At 43.3% G+C, this 21,805-nt stretch overlaps 1 protein-coding gene across 3 annotated transcripts; it reads right to left on the bottom strand.

Annotated features, from left to right (window-relative positions):
* Positions 1-800: 800 nt before the first annotated feature.
* Positions 801-21,680, bottom strand: XK (X-linked Kx blood group antigen, Kell and VPS13A binding protein). 3 transcript variants are annotated; one of them, XM_083825864.1, is made up of 5 exons: positions 20,334-20,472; positions 15,916-16,028; positions 11,832-12,094; positions 6,894-6,968; positions 801-4,879 (listed from the first exon to the last, which is right to left on the bottom strand). In XM_083825864.1, exons 3-5 carry the CDS (start codon positions 12,013-12,015, stop codon positions 4,053-4,055), a joined length of 1,086 nt encoding a protein of 361 aa, XP_083681990.1. In that variant the 5' UTR covers positions 12,016-12,094; positions 15,916-16,028; positions 20,334-20,472; the 3' UTR covers positions 801-4,052. The 3 variants fall into 3 exon arrangements, with proteins under 3 accessions (XP_083681990.1, XP_083681988.1, XP_083681989.1); XM_083825862.1 differs by lacking the exon at positions 15,916-16,028 and having other exon boundaries at positions 20,334-21,680; XM_083825863.1 differs by lacking the exons at positions 6,894-6,968; positions 15,916-16,028 and having other exon boundaries at positions 20,334-21,680.
* Positions 21,681-21,805: the final 125 nt, after the last annotated feature.

Below are 21,805 nucleotides of genomic sequence, written 5' to 3' on the forward strand. Positions count from 1 at the left end.
AACCACATTGAAGACCAAAAGTAGGGATTCTCTTGAATCTGTAGGCAGATACTATTAAGATTTTTTAATAAAACAACCACAGAAATTATCAAAACTGTGCCTGAATCTGAAATATTTACTTTTAAATCTGCATTTGATTTTTTTTTAAAAAAGTGTAGTTGTCATTCATTTAAAAATCATCCCCTGAAGCTAAATCGAGTATCTGTAGGAAAGGATTGATTACTTTCTGTGCTTTAGGGAGGGAAGATAGTGGTGTCCATCACCACCAGTACCTTTAAAATCCTGTTTGCCATTTAGGTGGCATGCTGACATTTCAAGCTGATACATATATGTATAAAATAGATATCATATGACTCCACAGTAGTCCTCAGTGAGGATTTTAATGGCTATTCCCAGATCAGAGACAAGCATGTGGTAAACCCAGAAGAGCATGAAAGGAGTGTGCAGGAAAATGTAACAAGGTCCTTTATAAGGTAATGACGATTCCTTTCTGCTTCCCAACGTAAAACAATTAAATACATAACTAAATCTTGACAATAAATAACCTAAATTGATCTTGTTTTTTAGGTCACTTCTTTTAAACCACTAACAGTTTCAGCTGAGATCCCCACCAGCTAAGTAGCATTAGAAGCACCGTTGGATTTAGGTGAAGAACTCTCAAATCAATCACAGATTATTCTGTCAGATTTACTTGAAAACATTTCTTCTACTGTGTGGTACCAGGTGACAGAGTGTTATATAACCTTTAGCTTGGATTTCTGAATGCAGTATACTACGAACTGACACCAAAACAACGCAAGTTAGTGTTTCAACATTTTAATTCATGTTGGTTTACAAGTATAAAAGACGTACCAGATCTTGCATACTCATATCCATGAACAATCCTTACTGAGCAATCCTTTGTGTGACTCAGGACTACTCAAGTGAGTTCAGTTTTTAACATTAGCCCTATACCCTTCCATTGAACATATACACCTCTAACATTGAAAAATCACAGTAAATTCGCAGCAAGACATCACTCTTTCATACACATACATCCTTCCTAGCTAATACTACCCTTCTCTCAGTGCTGCCACTAGGTGTATTGATAATAATACTATCTAGACTGTCACTATCCTGGGAAAAACTGCAACTCCTGGCATTATAGCACACTTCAGAAACATAAGCTTGTCCTCTAAAACACTGGTCTTGATGCAACAGAACATCTTTGTCTCTGACTCCCTCTCATTCCTTCTTTCTACCAGCAATGGCAGCACCGCAGGATCAAAACATACACAAATCAGCAATATGGCTAGTCAATCTGCACGTGATGCTGCGGTGACACGAGGCACAGAAAAAGCAATGGCACTCACTGTTGATGAGGCACAGCAAAAAGAAGGACAGAAAAAGCAATGGCACTCATGTTGATGCTGTGTTTAAACTGTATTTGGCTAGTATTTGGCTAGTCTGTACCTAAGGCAAAACCATATGACAGTGATATAAGCCATACAATCTTATTTTCCAAACAGTGATTTAAATATTCAGCCTTCTATGCATGCACTTGAGAAGACTAGTATAAAAATAGGAAGTAATATGGTACATTCTCTAAAAATATGCATATACATTAGTCTTCATCATTAGCATGTAAAGTTGAACGGTACTCACTGCATATATATACTGGACTCCTGGCTGTGTCGTTTACAGCTCCCTCCTGTTGACTTCCCTGTAGCATAAGCATTTCACTAGCTGAGGTTTGTGAAGTTTTCACTGTTTCAAGTGGCAAAATCACAATTGGACCACCACTTCCAGTGTCCAAAGTCTGATTTAAAGACTCGAGAGCTCTCTTCTTAGCTGTGAAGTACTTCTACACATGAAGTCACTTTGTTCTCAAAGACTAAAATTTCTCACCTGGGTGCATATGTAGTTAGGCAATGACTTTAATTCCCTGATCATCAACGACCACCCAACTATGAAGTTAGATATTCGGTTCTAAGAATACCTGAAAAATTGGCCCCATGTGCTGAACTATGAAGGTTTGGATTTAAGGGGTCACATTCTCACTTGCTCCTTTAACTCACCATTAAAAAAAAACAAATGGAAATACTCTTCTACATCTAGAAAAGTGCAAGGAAATACTATACTGTACCTTTATGTACAGAAGTGCAGAGAAACACTGTAGTGTCTTCAAGGAATCACTTCACTATTCTAATGCTACTCAGGGAGAGAAGTTAGAGAAGAGATGTTGGGTTTGGGTGACTTCCCCAAATATATCAAGTACATTCCCATAGTAAGCTCATGCCAAAAACTCCTATTACCACCCACCAATAATTTAATGAGATCTACATATACATACCACACACATACACACATTGAGCAAAATGAAAAACATAACTCCATGATAAAACTGAAGTAGGAAGACATTCATTTACAGTGCAGTAAAGGAAAAAATAAAAAATAAAAACAGCTTAGCTCTGTGCAGCGCTGCATGTGACATCTCATTACAAACGACCTCAGACCCCAACTTGAGACGTTTCTAATAAAATGGTGTTGATATCGTCCCTACTGAAGAACGTCTCATCTTCCATAAAGTAGGATGGAAGTTAAGCTGAGGACACTAGAAGGTACTTTGAATGATGAATTGCTTTTTTTCCACGAGCAGCCACAATGTGTCGTGCACAGAAGAAACCCAAGGTGCTAAGCCATCAAAGTGCAAAAAGCTTTCACTTAATTTTTTAAAATGCAGTTGTTTTTGTGTATTTTACTAAATTGTACTTCTTGCCTGTCCACCTGCTAAAGTTTTCTCAGTGATTTGCAAAATACAGAAACACTTTATTTGTGGTGGTGAGATAGTGCATTGAATAAAAAGTCAGCAACTTCCATTTTATTTCAGATTTCAAGCCTGTGGTAATTCTGAGGTAAAAGAAGCCTGAGGTTTTTGCAGTACTGATATCAACCTAGCCATAATACATCACGGCCTCAAAAAGGACTCAGTCTTTTCTATCTCCACTTAACAAGTCACTGAGTTGCCTGCTTGGTGTACTACCAAACTGCTGACAAACACAGTAGCACTTGTCCCTACTAATTTTAGGCATCTAAAATGGAGACATGGTCAAGACTAGTGGTCAAGACATCTGGTTAACACTGAGAAATAGGCCTCCAGAGAATGATCCGTGTCACCTAAGACAACATTTTAAGATGCGCTGAATCACTCACTGGAGATGTTCCCTGGAGAGCACATACCTGACTAGTTCATACAATCCACCCAGCTTCTAGGTATTTCAAGTCATGTAAAGTGAACCCCACCCTAATACAAGAATAACACAAATAATAAAGTATTATTTAAATGATTATATCAGAACAGTGAGCTATTCCAGAACATTACAATTAATGTGTTAAATTTAATTCCCTTACTAACAAGCAGCAAATATGAAGAGTAAAACAGTGCATAAGCCAATAACCCCTCTGTCCATTCTCAGTAACAGTCACATTTCAGTATTAGTGCTGGCTAATTAGCCGTTTCTTGGCAACCTAGGCAACTGTGCATTGTAGAAGTCAAATTCTTAGGCCACAGAGAGAAGAGTTATTTTATGACATTGATTAGAGTGTAAAAAAGTCTGCCATCTGAGGAAAGCAGACCACAGCTATAGTCAATATATAGTCAAAGACTATGCTCTGTTTCCATGCTAGGGTGGCATGCCTTAATGACATCCTATCTGAAATAAAATGCATTTCCTTCCATCCTCAGATTTCCTGAGTAAGATGAGAATCAGGCTAGTTTTTGAAGGATGTCTTCTACAATGATTTCAAATTGAGCACGTGATAATAAAACCATGTCAAAAAGAATCTGAAACAGAAGTCCACAAACAATGACTGCTTTCTACATTCATACATAAACACGTACAGGTACACATACCCATAAACAACGTTTTCCATAAAGGTAGGCTTGTCAGTCTTCATGCAGCGTACACCTGCAAGAAAGAAAACCCACCCACAAGACACAATATCCAAGATGCCCAACATTCCCAGCAGGTGACCTGCAACCTTCCCAAGGCACATACTTGTTTCCAGTTATACTAGGCATTGGAAGAAACACTTTGATGATGATTCCCATTTTGAGAATCTGTTGTCTTGTTACTGCTCTGTGATTCATCAGCATTTTCAGATGATTTCAACTCTGCCTTGTCTGTTACTCTGGTGGATTTGAGAGGCTTGCAAACAAAGCAGAGGAACTTGAAACAGGAGAGCAAACCTTCGGTAATGCTGGATGAAAAGAGTTTTTTGCACGGGTGACAGAACTGGTAGAACACCAACATGAAGAGGACAGCCATGCAGTAACCTATCAGGAGCTGCAAGACCAACAACGGGGCGCAGACGTACAAGTAGATATCGGTTTTATAGATGTACCACATCAGCAGGAGGAATGCATTCTCAATGAATCGCAGCATGTAATACACAGTCAGACAGTACCAGTTTTGGGACTTGTTAATTAAGTCAGGATCATTGAGCTTCACCTGCACTGCTGACCAGCAGAACATGTTAATGCCTGCGTACAAGAAGGTGAGAAGGCACAAGACAATGGTGGTGCCGACCCTGCTCAATGCCTTCTCTATGTTCTCGGGAAACGGGGACTTGCTTTGCCAGAAGAGAATCCACGGGTAAAAGAAAAAAACAAAGAAATTCACTAGCACAACGGGGAGAGTCCAGATCTGAAGGACTGAGCTGAAAAGGACCAGCACTATAACCCGTGTAGCAATCTCAAAGCTTCTCCACATGAATATGCAGAGGTAGGCAGCTGGTTTCACACTGATATCGTAATCATCATACTTAATCTTAATAGCCAGGATGTTGCAGCGTAAGGCGCCATATACAATTGACAGGAGAGAAAGGACCATAAATACACCTACAAAGAGAAAAGACAAATCAGAACCGTCATCTTCACAGAAGACATTGCATCAGAGTAATACAGAGATGCAACTAGTTGTCTTCACAGCACTTCTAGGGATTCCTAGCAAGTTAAAAAAACAAAAAATCCATTCCTTGTATCCACTTCTGGGTTCTTACTCTAACCCTGTGTCCCGTTTTGGTCCCCATTTGTTACATTTCCTAGTAGACAGAAAGAGAAAAGGCAGTGAATAAAAATCACAGGTGTCTCCCCACCACCTGCCCAGGACTGTTTGTACATGTACTGTCCTTGGTGATTACACAGCTCAATTTTAAGAGGATGAAAGTTGCTCTCAAGCAGTACTTTCACAGTACTCCCTAAGGCCCTGGGGTGCTACTCACCCTCTGTACAGATGAAGGACTGAGCCACAGAACCTAAAACTTATTAGTTGGGCACGCAGACACCACAATGCTTTTGATGTACTTTGTTGAAGCAAATTGTCTAAGCTCACAGAAGTCTTATGGCATAGAGCTCAAAACTGAAAGTCAAAGCAGTTTAAACCCAAAGCCATCTGTACCTTTTTTTTTTGGCCTTTGTAGACAACTATTTGCTCACGTATCTATATTGTGATTTCCTATACATGTATTTTCCTTATGCAGCTATCTATATCATGCATTTAAAAACATTTCTTTTAAAAATGTCTTAAAATTTAGACCAACTCTCAGTATCTCCCATCTACCCAGTATCCCTCATGTGAAGGTTTCCCTGTATTAATGTTCTGTAGAAAGTAAAGGCAGGGACTGGATGTTACCTGGCTTCTACTCCAGAAGCAGCAGGGCAGAGCTTTCTGGCACTGCAGGAGGGACTCCTGACTTGTCACATGAAGGCTCAGCCTGCTGTTTTGAGAGTCCTCAGGCACATTAACAGCTGAGTCTCGACAACGAGAATGAAGAGAAGCAGAGTACAGACTTCTGAATTGCCCTGTAACAACCAAGATGCAGCAATGCACAACCTCTGGGCTACAGCACTCTGTTAACTGATTGCCAGGTTGGAGAGGTGCAAATTAAAGTGCTGAATTAACAAGCACACTGAGGATGGGAACCAACTAGGAGAAAGTTTATGACCTAAGCAGGTATAGATGTACAAGAGCCCTGGACATACATAATAAACACAGAAGCATCCCAGTGTTCAGGAGTGCTAGCTGTGCATTGTTTCGTCAACATCTGCATACCTTCTATGCAATTTTTACCAACATGCTGATACAAGGGACCAATTTCAGGCAACCCCATGCAATACTTTTAGTTCCAATCTGCATTGTTTTCATGCGAGGAACACTTTAAATTTTAATCAGTTAAGCACAGTAAAAATTATTGTTGTTGTTGTTGTTTTGTTTTTTTTTTGTATTGTGTGAATGAAACTAGCCAAGCTAACTGGTCATGCTACAGAGCACTATATTACACCAGATAGAACAAGATAAACAGAGCTGGCAATTCTTGATTATGTCAATTACTTTTGTAATGCTTAGCAGCTAGTTCTTGCTGCAGCCTTTGATTAGTTCATGTCATTATCCAGTACATGAACGAGATTGCCTACTTTGCTATAGCTATTTAACCATGACTATCATTTTTTTCTAATTTAAGTTACTAATTTCTGAGCACGACTTTGAAAGAAACAAGTGTATTTTAGGATCTCTAATAAGTTTCTCACAGATTTTTCCCTTCCTTTTAACTAAACTCTCTCCCTCAAATGCCTCTGAATTACTTTGGAAAAGAATTAATTCTTTTTATCTAAATTTTGAATAGTACTCAGTAAACTGAAAAAAAATGTCATTTTAGATTGTAATTTTGTACGTGCCAGTTTCATGTTGCGTATATTCTCTGAAAATGGTTATTTATTTTCTTGTTTCACACTTTAATTTGTAATGTGCATTTTTAAACGTCTTTCTTACAGTCCTACACTTGATCTGAGTATTGTCAAACATTAGAAAGCATTGCCTAAATAAGGAAGAGCAAGTGAATGGAGTCAATAATACCACTGTGGTTCTTTCCAAAGTCACTCCTGTGGCTCCTTTCAAAATCTTTCCTGTACTTTTGTGTTGAGTCTAGAACTGTGAGAGAACAAATAACTTCAATGAGCTAATTAAGCAAAATAATGCTCTGAGAGTTTAAAAAACAAAAGCACACAGAACAAGTAAACCACATACACAAAAAAATCCACTGTAGAAAGAGTGCTTCTGTCCTGGAACTCAAGCTTATCTTCTGCTTTTGATTCCGTTTTAGGGATTCTCAGTGAATCTCAAACCTGCCCTAATAACTCAAACCTTCTAAAGAGGCACTGCTCCACTGATAGAAACTACATTCATGCTGACTCTGGTTTAGTACTGTAATCCAGTTCAGCTGCTTTTCCAAAAGCTCAGTACTGCCACCAATCTACCAGTTCAGACATCACTTCTAAGTCTGTGATAAAGATGGTTTTAGTCAACCACATACAGAAATGTGGAAAGGTGATGTTATTGTTGCTTTCCCTTATGATCTGTCACTTCTGTGCCTGCTCACGATAAAGGAAAGTATCTTAAGTATCTTCCTTTGAGAGTTCAAAATGCTTTAACAGTTCTTATAAAGGTGGCATTTCTGTTCTTCCTTCCTACTATATATATAGCAGAAAGCTATACTTTTCTCACAGATCAGAGATGCACAGCCCCAGAATCATTCAGGTAGGCACTGTTTTACTTTTTGGTTTTGTCACTGCTACAACTTTTAATTGAAAAAATGAATCTTTTCCAGCAGAATGATTTTATTTTTAAATGGCAGGAAATCCCCCTTTTGAGATTATTTCGTGTCTGTAAACAACTTTACTGCTGCTAATAGCAATTTAAAATAAAACCAAACACACTTTAAACTTACAAAGGAAACAGATCTTTCACATTTGATACTGCACGCTGTGAACTGGCCTTTTTTCAAGGGTAGTAGGCCAAGTCATGCAATCCTTCCACCTCCAGCTAGCTATTTTTGTCATTTAAAATAACTCAGGTCTTTTCAGCACCTCCTGGCCTTGAGCTTCACCAGGTGGTATTACCTAAGCAAAGCAGTCCTGCTGGCTGTCCAACACTGTGTAAGCAGTCACGAGCCTGATGTCAGCCATACCTTAAATGCAAGGTTTCAGTTGGCTCTAAGACAATGCATGATAGTGACAGATGCTGTAGCATTTAGTACAAAGTGAAGCCCAAATGCAAAAGAGAGACTGTATTGGGTTTACATGGCAAGGTTTTGGTAGCAGGCAGCTGTAGGGGTGGCCTCTGTGAGCAAAGCCCAACAGCTGCCCCATGTCAGAAAAGGGCCAGCTCCAGCTGTCTCCAAAGGGACTCACTGCTGGCCAGAGCCAGGCCAACAGGTGATGTTGTTTGAGCCTCTGTGAGAGCATATTTAAGAAAGGGAAAAAAAAAACCTGCTGTGCCACAGTGGCTGGGAGACAGGAGTGAGAAGCAGCCCCGCAGCCCCCCAGGTGAGTGCAGCAGGAGGGCAGGAGGTGCTCCAGGCAGGCAGCAGCAGTTCCCCTGCGGCCTGTGCAGGGAGAGGCCCCCGGTGGAGCAGGCTGTCCCCCTGCAGCCCATGGGTCCCACACGGAGCAGATCTCCACGCTGCAGCCCGTGGAGGAGCCCACGTGGAGCAGGTGGATGTGGCCTGGAGGAGGCTGCGGCCCATGGAGAGCCCCCGCAGGAGCAGGCCCCGGGCCGGAGCTGCAGCCCGTGGAGAGGAGCCCACGCAGGAGGGCTTTATACTGCTTTTGCAACTCTTTACTCCTCCTCATCTTACATTCTTGGCAGACAGTGAAATGACAATTTTGGACAATGACAGACACTGGCAGGAATCTGATCATCCAGAATAAAACATCCAGGGAAATTCATTAATGCCGTGAACTACATAAGAAAGACACGACACGGCACGACTATGGTTAACAAGGGATAAATCAAGGTTGCACATTCCTTTCAGAACTGTTTGATTCAATAGTGGAAGCAATAATGAGTTTCAATCAGATCTAAAAGGGACAAACCATATTACAGAATCATAGGATTACTTAGGTTAGAAAAAACCTCCAAGATCATCAAGTTCAACCATTAACCTAGCACTGCCAAGTCTCTTGTCAGGAGTGGGAGGTGGCATGATGGTAAACAGTTTTAGATTCATGGATGATAGTGTCCTCATTACCACTGATCAAGCAGAATCTACACAGAATAACAGATGAGGTAGTGCAGAAATCCAGAAAAATATAGACTGATGAGAAGACAAGACAAAAAATATTGAAATCAGAAGACAAGAAGAAAAGCATAATAGTTATAACATGGACAAATGTAAAGGAGTGTGTCAAAGAACAGGGAAGTTGAAGAGATCTGAAGTGTGGAAGAAGAGCTGGACTTGCTGCTAATTACTTTGATAATGCTGCAAGATCCAAAAGGCTGAAGTCATGTCTCTGCACATAAGAATCCCCATGTACACATAACAAATAAGCTGAGACTGTGGTATGCATTATTCCTGCTTGCTGTGGAGGCCGAATAATAGTGATGGAAAAAGATATTACTGCCAAAATAAGCTAGCTGAAGAGTGCAGAAAGTCTCAAGACTTCAGAAGGTAAGATACAACAAAAGGAATATGGTTACGGCTTAATTTTTCATTGACTCATAGGATGGTTTGGGTTGAAAAGGACCTTAAAGATCATCTTATTCCAATACCCCTGCCATAAGCAGGGATGCCACCCACTAGATCAGGTTGCCCAGGGTCCCATGGCCTTGAACACCTCCAGGGATGGGGCATCCATGGCTTCTGTGGGCAACCTGTTCCAGTGCCTCACCACCCTCTTAGTGAAGAATTTCCTCCTAACCTCTAATCTAAGTATCTCCTCTTTTAGTTTAAAACCATTCCCCATTGTCCTGTCATTATCTACCCAAGTAAAAAATTGCTCTCCATCTTTTTTATAAGCCCCCTTTAAGCATTGAAAGGATGCAGTGAGGTCCTTTTCTTTTTCAGGCTGCTTGTCCCTGACTCTCTCAGCCTTTCTTCATAGGAGAGGTGCTCCAGCCCTCTGATCATCTTCATGGCCCTCCTCTGGACCCACTCTAACAGTCCCACATCCTTCTGGTGCTATGGGCCCCAGGCCTGGATGCAGCACTCCAAGTGGAGCCTCACAAGGGCAGAGCAGAGGGGGACAATCAACTTCCTCGTCCTGCTGGCCACTCCTCTGTTGATATAGCCCAGGACGTAGTTGGCCTTCTGGGCTGCAAGAACGCACTGCTGGCTCATTTTGAGCTTTTTGTCCACCAGAACTCCCAAGTCCCTCCCAAGAATTCATCAGAACTCATTTTTCTGGTGAATGAGTTCTTATGGACACTGCCATTGTTCTAGATCACTGATTAAGAAAATAAACTTAAACTTATTAAGAAACTTAAACTTATTAAGGAAATAATCAAAATTCTTTTGATTTCTGTATTTTACAATTACACTGGACCTGCTATACAAGTAGCTTCTGGGAGACATGAGGTAAATACTGCATTTGCTGGTGGTGTCTTGCCCTCTCTTTCTATTCATACATATTTCCTGAACTCCCTGGTGAGCCACCTTAGCTCTGGTTGTTTAACTTCACTTCACCCACAGAAGATCACTCATCAGTCTGTGAGAAAGAATTTACCTTGGCAGTGACAAATAAAAGTCAAAAGTAATAGGGAGTTACAAATCATTAAATATGCGTTTTTCTAATGATCTGGAACTCAGGGCTTCTCCTTGGCAATCATGACCAATAAGGTCAACACTAGTAATAGAAGAAACACTATAAAAAGGTGACCTTTCTTAAGCAAATGCCGTCTCCAGCGAAGTGCTTGGAAACCGTGCTAATTACACTGCTCAGCAAAGGATTCAACTGCTTTGTCCTTATCCCAAATTGCAGATTCCATGGTTATTTGAAGAGTCTACCTTAGTTGTGAAGTACTCAGAAACTCAGGAGCAATGTCTTTCAAGTATCAACTGCTATAACGTTAAACAAATACTTTTGTATGAAGACCTTCACCTGTTGTAATATCTCTTTATGCTGACTAACCCTTCAGCATACTTTTGTCTTCCATCCCCTAAGCTGTGAGGAAAACCCTGACATTACTATAAAGGCTTCTTCAAAACAAACAAACAAGGCCTTCAAAAGACCTGTGGCCTCTCAAAGTGTCGTAGCTACAAGAGCCATTTTGTATTTCAGGGGAAATCCTGCATGTTCTCACGGGTGCCAAAGGCCTTTCTCACATCAAAAAGTTGTCCTACCACCACACGGTGCAGGTTCTTCTACTAGCAGCCAGCCACCGAATCAAGATTGTATTTCCACAGAGCTGGATCACATCATGGAGCAAGACGTAAAGGGTCCCACGGAAAGAGAGATGCATCCTGGTAAGTCCATGTGGTGTAGCATTGCTTTGTGAAGACTTAACAGCTTGGGTCCAGAGATGAGATGGTAACATTTGCATACTAAGTTATGCCTTTTGATTCCAAATTCAGAGTCTGGCACAAGTAAAAACAGTTTGTGGCCTCAGTCACACTGCATTCCTGAAAGTGCACCTTTCATAATGTGTCATGACACAATATACTCTGCATTGTAACCCAAGGAATTTTCTAGAAAGTTTGCTCAGAAGCCAAAAGAAAACAGAGTTGTTGTTTTTTTCTCTTCATGAAGACAGCTCAGTCCCTCCAGCTGCCTCCCTCTCATGCCGTAAGGGCCACTTATCAAATTAATGCTTCTACGGCAACCGAAGTATGCTAAAGGAAATGTTAGTCTCAAACACGATGACATAAACTTTGTCAGCAACACCACTGTCAAAAGCTGCCAGATGAAACCATTTGCAGTGTGTTCAGTTCTTGGCAAAGGCAGCTACTCCTGACTGCTGACCCTCCTCCTCTCCCTCCCACCAAATTACGAAGGCAATGACAACAGCTCTACCTACTTCTGGCAGCCGTTATCTCCTGCTGCAGGACACAGATGTAGAGCTGGAGCGTGAGCTGGGGGGCTGAGCCGAGGAATGCCTGGATCACAGAGGCCCTGCTGAATGCAGACCTGTGCGTACACAGCTTGCCTTCGGCCTGGCCCACTTCCTTCTCAACTTCTTCCGAGTACCCATCCTTGGGCATCTGCCTCTTCTTCGTGATGCTGACATACGGCTCTTCGACTCTGCCAGCATGGAAGTAAATGTAAAAGACTTCCACACACCTACAAGCAAATCAGTAAATAGAGTAACAGGAAAAAATGAAACAAAAGCACAGGTCTTCCCACTGCTTAGTATTTTAAGCCGTTTTGTACAAAGTCACTAAGTCTTTTGTTTATAAAGCAAACCTTACACATTTTCTCCTCTTGGTACATTTGTAATAGGACAGATTTTGCTATGCAAAAACACGAACTGCATGTGATGATAGGGCAGTAATCTGGGAGTGCCTTTGGGGCTGCTTGTAGGAATACTTGGACATGGGAAGAGGTTTAGTTGTTTTCTGTGAGCTGCCCTTGTCCTCTGCTGTCCTGTTAAAGTTCTTTAACTACTCATCCACTATAATGTTCATAGTTTCCCAACCCAGGACCCAAGTTGAAAGTGTTTCTTTAGATTCTTTCGCCTTCTGGTGTTATCCATACATCTGTGACACACCAATTGGACACAACAATAAATCGACTTCTCATACCTTTGTCTTACGCAAAACATCTCAAGACATCAAAGAGAAGCTCAGAGTACAAGTGGGTGCATGCACCTCAAGCACAGCTGGACTCAAACCCTTGCTTGCTCAAACCCTTGGTCCAAAAATACAAGTAACAAGCAATAGCAGCAATAATGAGAACAAGCAGCTTAGCACCCTGCAACTCATGATATTAGCCTGTTTTAAAAAGATTTAGAAACAGCACCTTTACTCCTTACGTTTGCTTAGATTTATTGCAACATTTAAGAAACATGAAACAGTCTTGCAAAAATATTCTAAATAAGAAGATGCAATGTTTTCAGTTCCTGCAGTTCTACATTTTTTAAACACTGATGATCCAAACCCTGTTTATGTAGCTCTAACTTGCCACACATTAACTTCCAAGGAAAAAAAGTTGTGCCAGTACATACATTTCTATTCACAAATTACATATTGTTTTAACATATTTTATTACATGTTGCCTCTACCCATGCATGGAGAATAACCCATATGTTAGGGGGGGAATGCAAAAGGGATGAAGGGGTTGGCATCAGCAAGTGCTACAGCAATGAGGATAATACAGCTCCCTGGGTACTAAAGAAGAAAATGCAGCCTCAGGCAGACTTCTGAAAGGAAAGTTTCTGAAGCTTCCTTCCAACAATCAATTTTAGACTAGCACAAACTCTACAGACACTATTCTAAGAGAGTCCTGTGATATGAAAGTGTCAAGGTTGGGCTTTGGTGTCAAGCAGGAGCCGAAACACTTAAAGGAACAGTCAGCATTGTCTGAGAAATAATAATGAGCAAGTATCTGCTGAGGTATAGGCAAGGTCGCACGATGAGGGGGAAGAGAGGAAAGAAATGCTCTATTTCTGTCACATTGCATAGGGTCCTGAAGATACAGAGCCTGCTGTGGAGAAGTCTCTATACAGCAGAAACATAAAGGACAAACAGCATTGGCTACTGAAAAAAAAATTATCCTCTGAAACCCAAACCCAATGTGGACAAAACCTATTTTGTCTTTTATGCATAACACTGCCACTTCAAAACCAAAACCAACTGATGTGTGAGCTGCACAATTAATGATGGATGGCATCCACTGAAGCTCTCTCCCAGCTGAGAGAGGACTTCAAGGGGAGTGGAGACCTCAACTGCACGGGCACTCTGTGACACCACTTCTAGTCACAGCTCTTCTCATGGCTGGACAGGTATCTCGTCTTCTGGTGTAGGCATCATCCTCTGATGAGGGCTCAGCTGTCTTCTTTCTTTCCATGGTGCCCTACTGAGGTTCATCTCTCCCTGGTTGCCTCCATAGATAATAGTTGCTGGAATGCAGTAATCTGAGTGTTTTCTAGGTCAAATTTGGCCAATGTATTTTTGTAATGTCTCGTCTTCTATATAAAAGTATCTCACAATTACAAAGCATAGACCTATGCTCGCCTCAGACTATTAGCTTTCATTAAGTTTTCAGCTTTCCCCACTCCTCCTCACCACCCCCCAGCAACTGCCAATTCAGTCTTTTGGAGGAAAGCCTTTAGAGGCCTTTTAGAGTGAAGTCCGCAGGCTGATCTCAAAAGCAGCACTGATAAAAATTCATTTTCCCCCCTAACTGGACCACTCGCAAGTTTCAACTGCTCTAGATGGAGAGCAGTTTCAGTACACTGTAGTACTATCCTTGATTCAGTAGGCTTCGGCTACCATGCTCACTAAAAATATCTGAAAGGCCTGGTGCGCTGGAGGCTCCATTCACAGTGGTGACTTTCTATTTTTTCTTTGTTAAACTTTTCAGTCCCTGCCAGCTTTGTTCCATGTGAGAGAATCCATACAGCCAAAAATAAAGTGTGAAAAATTAATAAAGCACAATAGCTTATGAAGCCAACAGAGATTCTGAAAACAACAAATTGATTTTATTCCAAAAGAGAGGTCCCAGAACATTTATGTCCTGCTTAGTATTCACCACCATCTATTCATCCTGAGCTGAGGGCAAATCTGAAGCTATTACGGAAAATGAGATCTCAGCATCAGCCTCTGAACTCTTGCAGTGTATGATTAAAAGCAGATATAGCTGAGGGACCCATCCAACAAATTTGAGGTAATCCCATAAAAGAGGTGATAAGATTCACAGTATTTGCTACAGTCAGTAGTCCTATTACCAACAAAAAGATAGGTTTTGGAGCAAGCATTTGATTTGTATTTATTAGCTAGGTATTAAGGAACAGTATATTGGCTCCGCGTTTATGATGGGAAATTTTTATTTCCATGGAGGAAAGCAAACGTTTCCAATACAGTGGAAATGAACGGTCTGATCAGCACACCTTACAGCCAGAGGGGACTTTAACCAGTACAACAGAGCAATACAAATGATATGAGCAAGCACTCAGACTTCACCAGTAGTGATGCCCATCTTCTCTCAAGTCCTAACCATCCCATACAAGAGTGTCTCTGGAGGTGATGCCTTCTGGGGCCCACAACAAATACATTCAAGACTGCACCTGGTGCCACAGCCCATGCAGAAGCTTCAAGCTCTTCTACAGAATGGGGAATTCCGGAGAAGACCCCATTGATCACTGTTCATTCTTGCTCTGGAGGAACAGGAGTGGGACGTCCCAAGTTCTGCACAAACCATTTCCTGCAATTCAGGGATGTTTAGGGCCCTTCAGCAGATCCTCATACGGAGTCAAGCAGAAGGCCTTCAGCTTGGGAGTTACACAGGATGCAAAGCAATGACAGCTGTAGTACAGGCTAAGAAGGAACTAAAATTAATTCAAAGAAAAAAATTATCAAACCTACTCTCCACACTGGAAGTTAAGAAGTGGGAAAAAGATGTGCTGCTTTCTCCTCTGTTGCCGAATCTTGGCAGAGGGAAGAGCTGTACTTTTTCAAGGGTCCTGATGGTGCTTGCAAAGAGTGATTCAGCAGCAACACTTTCGTCTTCCACACTGTCTGTAGGAGGAATAATCCTATGCCTGTTAAGAGCAAGCACCTCATTCCCTCTTTTAATCATGGATGCGTGGGATTTAAATACAGGCAAAATAATGGTGCTATGGAGAAGGAGCAGGCAATGAAGACATGGAACTTCCCACATCCAACAAGTGCTCCAAGAGCAAACATCCATTTGAGAGGCCTACCCAGATATGTTCATTGCAAATGTACAAATGGATTTCTCTGACGAATCCATTTTAGCAAATCCTTTTTCTTTGGCGAAGTGTGCAAAAAGACTGATCACGCCTACAGAATTACTTATCTGTGTCAGACAAAGATTTGTTCTCATTTTTCTACCTTCCAACTGCACTGACTTTCTGTTCATCGCATCTTGGACACCTAACACACCTGCTCAAGAATAAAGGAAAAATAAAAACAAAAACAAACCTGAAGAGGGTCTAAGGCATATTCATCCCATCTGGAAAAGAGGGAGACGCACCAACAGTTGTAAAGCTTAGAGCTAGCTGAATCTCCTAAAGTCACGTCTGCCAATGGTAGTCCTACAAGGAAAAGAGTTTTTTAGACCTGTGCTATTCTGAACTATAAAGCAGGTCACTAGGAAAGAGAGACCACCCACAGGAGACAATGCTTCTGCACAGCAAGACTTATTAAGCTAAAATGGTGAAGATAATGCGTATTAGATTTCCAACTGTAGAATTATGTCCCCAAAACATTAATAACTGATCATTTCAGCCTACCAGTTATTATTAACCTACCTATTATTTCCTACAGCTCACAGATATCTAACTTTAGCCATAACAACTGCTCCTCTGGCAGTTTGACTCAAACTTCCTACTACCTCTCCTTTGCTGCTGTCCGCATGGTACATATGTGCACGTCATTTTGTTTCTCCTTATGAAACAAAGCCTGGTCCCATTAAAAATCTATACTGTATATCCTTGTCCCATTAAAATCTGGGGAAAACAGTCATTACTATTCAATATATGGGTCTATTTTATTTGCTTTCAATTTTTTTTTCACAAGAGAAGTTCACCTGGCAGACGGAGCCAACTCCATGACCACAAGTCCTGTCTGTCCAAGTCTGGTGGAAATCTACGTTCCTTACCTCACTCCCTTCACCTATCAACAGCTTGCAGAATAGAAAAGGGCAAACAAGTTAACAGGGGTTTCTGTGGCACCCTTCATGAAGAGTTATTTGCATTTTGAACAAATCCTTAGGTGCGGAGCAATACACTAGCAAAAATACATCCAGTGTTTTTTTGGAATTGTTGCAGTACCTGAAATCTTGAGACAATATTGGTGTTATAGGTGCTGTACAAATGAACAGAGAACAAAGAGACAACCCTTGGTCCAGGAGAAGCCAGTAATAAGCCAAAAAGATCATTGCAGTCTTTTCCAAATAAAATAAAAAGGTCTTCAATCTCTCATTGAACTTGGCTATCATTTTAAGTCATCTTTTGTGTTGTAATTTATTTTGTATGGTAAAGTAATCTCATCTGAGAAAAAAAAAAGAAAGAAAAGAAAGAAGAGAAAGTATACAAACATTTTCTAAGTATCCAGACGCATCACTGCATTCATGAGAAGTGGCACCAACCCGAAATGCTGCAGGACTCCCCCCCCAGTGCCCAGAAATCTGCAGTCAATTCGTTCAGCCAACTACTGCGAGTTGTCTCTGGCAGTCTATGCCCTGGAGATCTGCGTCAGGGCACCAGAGGGGATTAGGAATTTTACTCCACAAACTGCTCTGACTTCATAGAGACACTGTTCGTAGGGGGAGAAGGAATTAAGAAGGGCAGGCGAACAGCACTCTTCAGGTACAGCACGTGACCTCTGCAGGACGAGGGGAGCATCCTAATTTTAGTGCTTCCAGCGGCAGGCCAGCGAGTGCCTCGAGAACAGGTGGAGCGTGGGTGTCTGGGGAAAGCGGCGGCATGCAAGAAGGTTTCATAAGAGAATATGCTTTTTTTCTCCTGTAACACAGAGGATTCAAAATAGGCCGGACCATTTGGCTTGCTAAGCTAAATACACTCCCTCCCCTACCAAGACATTTCCATGCTGTTCTCCAAAATTCAATCTTAATTTTTAGGAGAAAGAGAAAGGGGAGAAAAATTTCTTCATGATCTTAAAAGGTAGACGTCTCCCACATGTACACATGCTGTCTGTCAACCAGTGCGCTGATGTTTGAATATTTGAGTCTGAACAGAGAAACACTAAATACCCTGTATCGTGCCACAAACCCAAGAGAGATGGTTAAAAAGCTAACGTTGGCTTTCTTAAGGTCAGCCAAAGCAGACTGGCCTCTATTGAATTATACCACCCTGTGCAGCCTCCAGGCTATTTAGCGTTTCCTTCTGATGTCGCAAGTGCACAAAGCCTGCGACAGCTCTACCGTCTGTGTCCTGTTTGAACTAATTTGACCCAAAAAACATGCTGGGCTGTGGAAGAGAGGTGTAAGACCCCCACTGACGAGGGACCGAACACAGGAGATAGCATGAGGCTTTGTGCTGTGGCCACAAATTCTTGGGATCCAACAGAGCTCACAGTGCACCTCAGCTGGCTCTGTCTTGTGTCCTGGTGTGTATTTTGGATAGAGGCGATAAAAGGCTATCATTCAGAACAGAACATCCAATTTTTTCCCCCTTTTCTTCAGTCCTTAGGGACTACTGGGTATAAGTAGCTTTGAATTAAAACAAACAAACAAACAACAACCAACAACATAGGACAGAGACAGAGAGAAACAAGCCAGCAGCCCTTTTTAAAACAAGGAAGCAGATGACTAACAGCATCAGGGCTCTCTCATTCAATGCACCAAGGTTTGCCTAAACGGATGGGACCAAATGGCCTCAGGGACACTGTTTCTCTTCAGCTCTCAGTGGTAAAAGCCACAGTGAAGTGATAATACAGCAACATGTTTTGCCTTCTAGCTATCCCCCTCCACTTGTGTACACTCCAGTCCACACAAGACAGTAAGCCTACTGTGCAAATCGGGGAATGGTGACATATTTCACGTGCTGAAAACACTTGAGCATTCCCAGCTTTGATCTACACTTGATGCGAATTGACATGTTTCCTCTTCTGCCACACAACAGTGTTTAGTGGCAGCAGAAGGGAAGGCAAGGCAGAGGAAAACAAAGTCCCTTACTGTCCATCTCAGACCAACCACTTCACCTTCCCACCCTCCTGTAATGTATCCTGTGAGTAGATACATTTCTCTGAATCCAAAGAGGTTGTTTTCTCTGAAACTTCCTCTGAATTTGTAGAGTCCTTGCAGCCTTTAGCTGGAAGCAAGCTTTTCAGGTGGCATGTGTACCACCTTCTTTTAATTAATAATTATAATTTTGGTTATCCCGGAGCTAGAGAGAGGCTGATTCATACTGCCTACACGATGCCATGGGACCTGTGGCACGGGCACACCACAACACCTCCAAACTCTCTGGAAATGCTGAGGTAGCAGATATTGGAGGAGGTGCACACACACTCACTGCAGCCTTCATGGACACGAGAGGGCTCCCAGATGCCCACTGGTTTCACAGCAACGACTGTGGCTGGGAGTTCACTGACAGCAGAAAACGTTTCCTATGTGACACGTGGCTCGTGTTGTAAACAGATAAGCTTACTGTTGAGATGGAAAGGAAAAGTGAAATCGCGCTTGGATAAGGCTGAAGCAGAAGTCTATGTCTCTTCCAGAAAATTAGAAAGAAAAATTTCTAATTTGTTGTTGCTGTTTATGTCCTTTGTTACTTCTTCACATCTTGCAGCTTCCCATGACAGTCGTTCCAGCAACTGTTTTAGAAGGGCAAAAATCCTTAACAGCCTCTTTATTTTGAGAGTTCTCTTTGGGTCCACTCCTGTTTTCCAAAAATAAAAATAAAAATGTGCAAGTATTTTGTTCTTCGCTTTTAGAAAGCCAGAGCTCTTCAAGAACCTGTTATGCCATAACACAGTAATTGTTACGCCATAACATGGTAATCTCTTTAAAGTATTAACAAAAACAAACCAGCCAGGGTTACAGAGGAATTCAATGGTTTTTTTTTTTGTGAAGTGGAAGACGTTCTGAAACACCCAAGCTGTTCGCCCTCATCAGTTTGAGCTTAACAAACCTCCCATCTCCTCGCCATCCGGGAGTTTCAAAAAGCTGGGGACACTTCCCCTGACCTCCGCTCCACAGATACCGCATTTATTCCTCTTGTCTTTTAAAGATCTGACCACAAATTGGAAATGAAAATAAATTCCCAAATAAACTGCAAACGAAAGCCCCCAGCCAATGTTTTGTCACAGGTTTTCACCAGCTCTCTAACTTTTAATCTGCCTTTTTTTTTTTTTTTCCTAAGGGCGTTTTCCATCAGTTGGACTCAGGTTGTAAAATTCTGCGAGGCGATTTGGGGCAGCTCAGTGCCCGAAAGAAGAGACCGGCTGGGGCACTACCAGCATTTCCGACATGCTGGGACCCTTGCTGTCCTGTTAAAGGGGAGACCGAGCAAGCCTTCCCTTCTCTCGTGGAAGCAACCTTGGGGTATGCAGCTACGGATGAAGCAGCAGCGAACAAACACAGCCACCGCGCGGCTTATCTCATCTGCGAAGAGCCACCCGGGCAGAAGCTACGCGCAGAAAACACCGAGAAAAAAAAAAAAAAAAAAGCCAGAAGGAAGGAAAGCAACAAAACACGCACTGTAGGGCTCTGCAGGGCCACAAAACTCCTGCCCCCAGCCCCTGGGCAGGGTCTGCGCCTCTCCCCCCCGGCAACACGCCTTTCGGTGCCGCCCCCGGGCTCGCAGGCGCCGCCACCCTCCGCCCCCCGGGGCTCCCCGCAGCCCCCCAGCAGGACCGGGGGGTCCCTCACCGACCTGACGAGGGGCCCGAGCTGCAGGAGGTGCAGCAGCAGCACCAGCGGCCGGTCGCGGCTCACGTCGCGGTGGATGAAGACCAGGCTGAGCTGCACCAGCGCGCAGGGCAGCAGGGCGAAGAGCAGCGTCAGCCACTGCCACATGCGGTCCCCCGCCGCCCGGTACGCGCCGCTCAGGCACAGCGCGGCCGCCGTCTCGGCCACGAACAGGACGACGGAGACGAGGACGGAGCCGGGGAATTTCATCGCCGCAGGCGCAGCCCCGGCCCGACACACAGACCCGCGCACCGACCGACCGACCGACCGCCGCGCAGCGCGGCCGCCGCCCGCCAGAGGGGGCCGCAGGGCCCGCGGCCGCCGCCCGGCCCCGCCGCACCCCCCTCAGCTTCGCCTCGGCTTCGCCTCACACGCCCCTGTGGCCACAAAACCCAAAGGATGGCCCGCGACACCCGCTGGGCGGTGGTGTGCTCGTCCCACAGCTTTCCACTTCACCGGCAGGGGCCAGGAGACGCCTCCTGCCCGTCCCTCTCCCCTCCAGAGCTCTGTGGTGGCTCGGGATGTGCCTCGGGGCACCCTGCGGGTGGCAAAACGAGTAGCCTAAGGGGCAAGGCAGGCCTCTCCATAACATCCCGAATCTAAACACCTGGAGAGATATAACACCCCGAATATAAACACCTGGCAAGACACAAAGCTCCTGAGGCATCAGGTCGGGCCTGCACGCTGCACCAAGGAGGGGTCTTCAGTCGCTGCCTCTCGGCGCAGACCCTCTGTCCATGCCCACCAGGCTCTCCCTTCTGAGCTCCTCTTTCTCCTGGCTGGTGCCCAGGTAGCTGCGGATCTGCTTGTACACATCAGCTAGGAACCGGAGAGCTAACAGGAGCATGCAGGAAAGGCAAAGATGTGGAGTCTGGGATCCTTTTAGCCGATTAATGGCATAGCACCAATAGCTACTTCTGCATGCCAGCTAATATTCTGTAATGCTACCTAGGTTGTCACCAGATTTATAGAAAAGGTGCCAATAACACTTTGTTTGGGACGTTTCTTGAACCGCCTCTGCACTGGCAAGTCACGAGTGCCATCACTCACCTCTAGCTGAGCTCAGCTGATGGTGGCAAAGGGGCAACTTTGTTCTGGGTGTGCCTAGGTCATTGTGGTGCTCTGGTTCTGGGATCGGAGGGCTTTTACTGGGATATAAGCAGGGTGAAAATAGACAGCAGAGCGGCAAGCTTCAACCCACAGGCCGAAAGCAGCCTGTCTTCTGTTATCTCCTGTGACGCAGCCATGGGACAGTTCTGCTGAATCACTCAATGCAGCCTGGATGTTTTACCTAATTCTCACATAAATGATTTTACCTTTGATAACACAGTACTGCTGAAAGCCCTGGAGCCCTAAGTCACTGCTCCAGAAAGAAAAGTTGCCGGGAAGACAAGGAATTGACCGGAAAATGAGGAATTAACAAATCCAACACAAAAT

Source organism: Anser anser, assembly GCF_964211835.1.
Source record: "Anser anser genome assembly, chromosome: 1".
NCBI lineage: Eukaryota > Metazoa > Chordata > Aves > Anseriformes > Anatidae > Anser > Anser anser.

Excerpts from the sequence above, each read along its gene's own strand:
- XK (XM_083825862.1), bottom strand. The coding sequence starts at position 20,578 with ATGAAATTCCCCGGCTCCGTCCTCGTCTCCGTCGTCCTGTTCGTGGCC. Across the intron at positions 12,095-20,333 it reads CAGCTCGGGCCCCTCGTCAG|GTGTGTGGAAGTCTTTTACA; the intron begins GTCGGTGAGGGA and ends ATTTGCTTGTAG. Across the intron at positions 4,880-6,893 it reads CTTTGGAAAGAACCACAGTG|GTGTATTTATGGTCCTTTCT; the intron begins GTATTATTGACT and ends TTCTCTTTGTAG.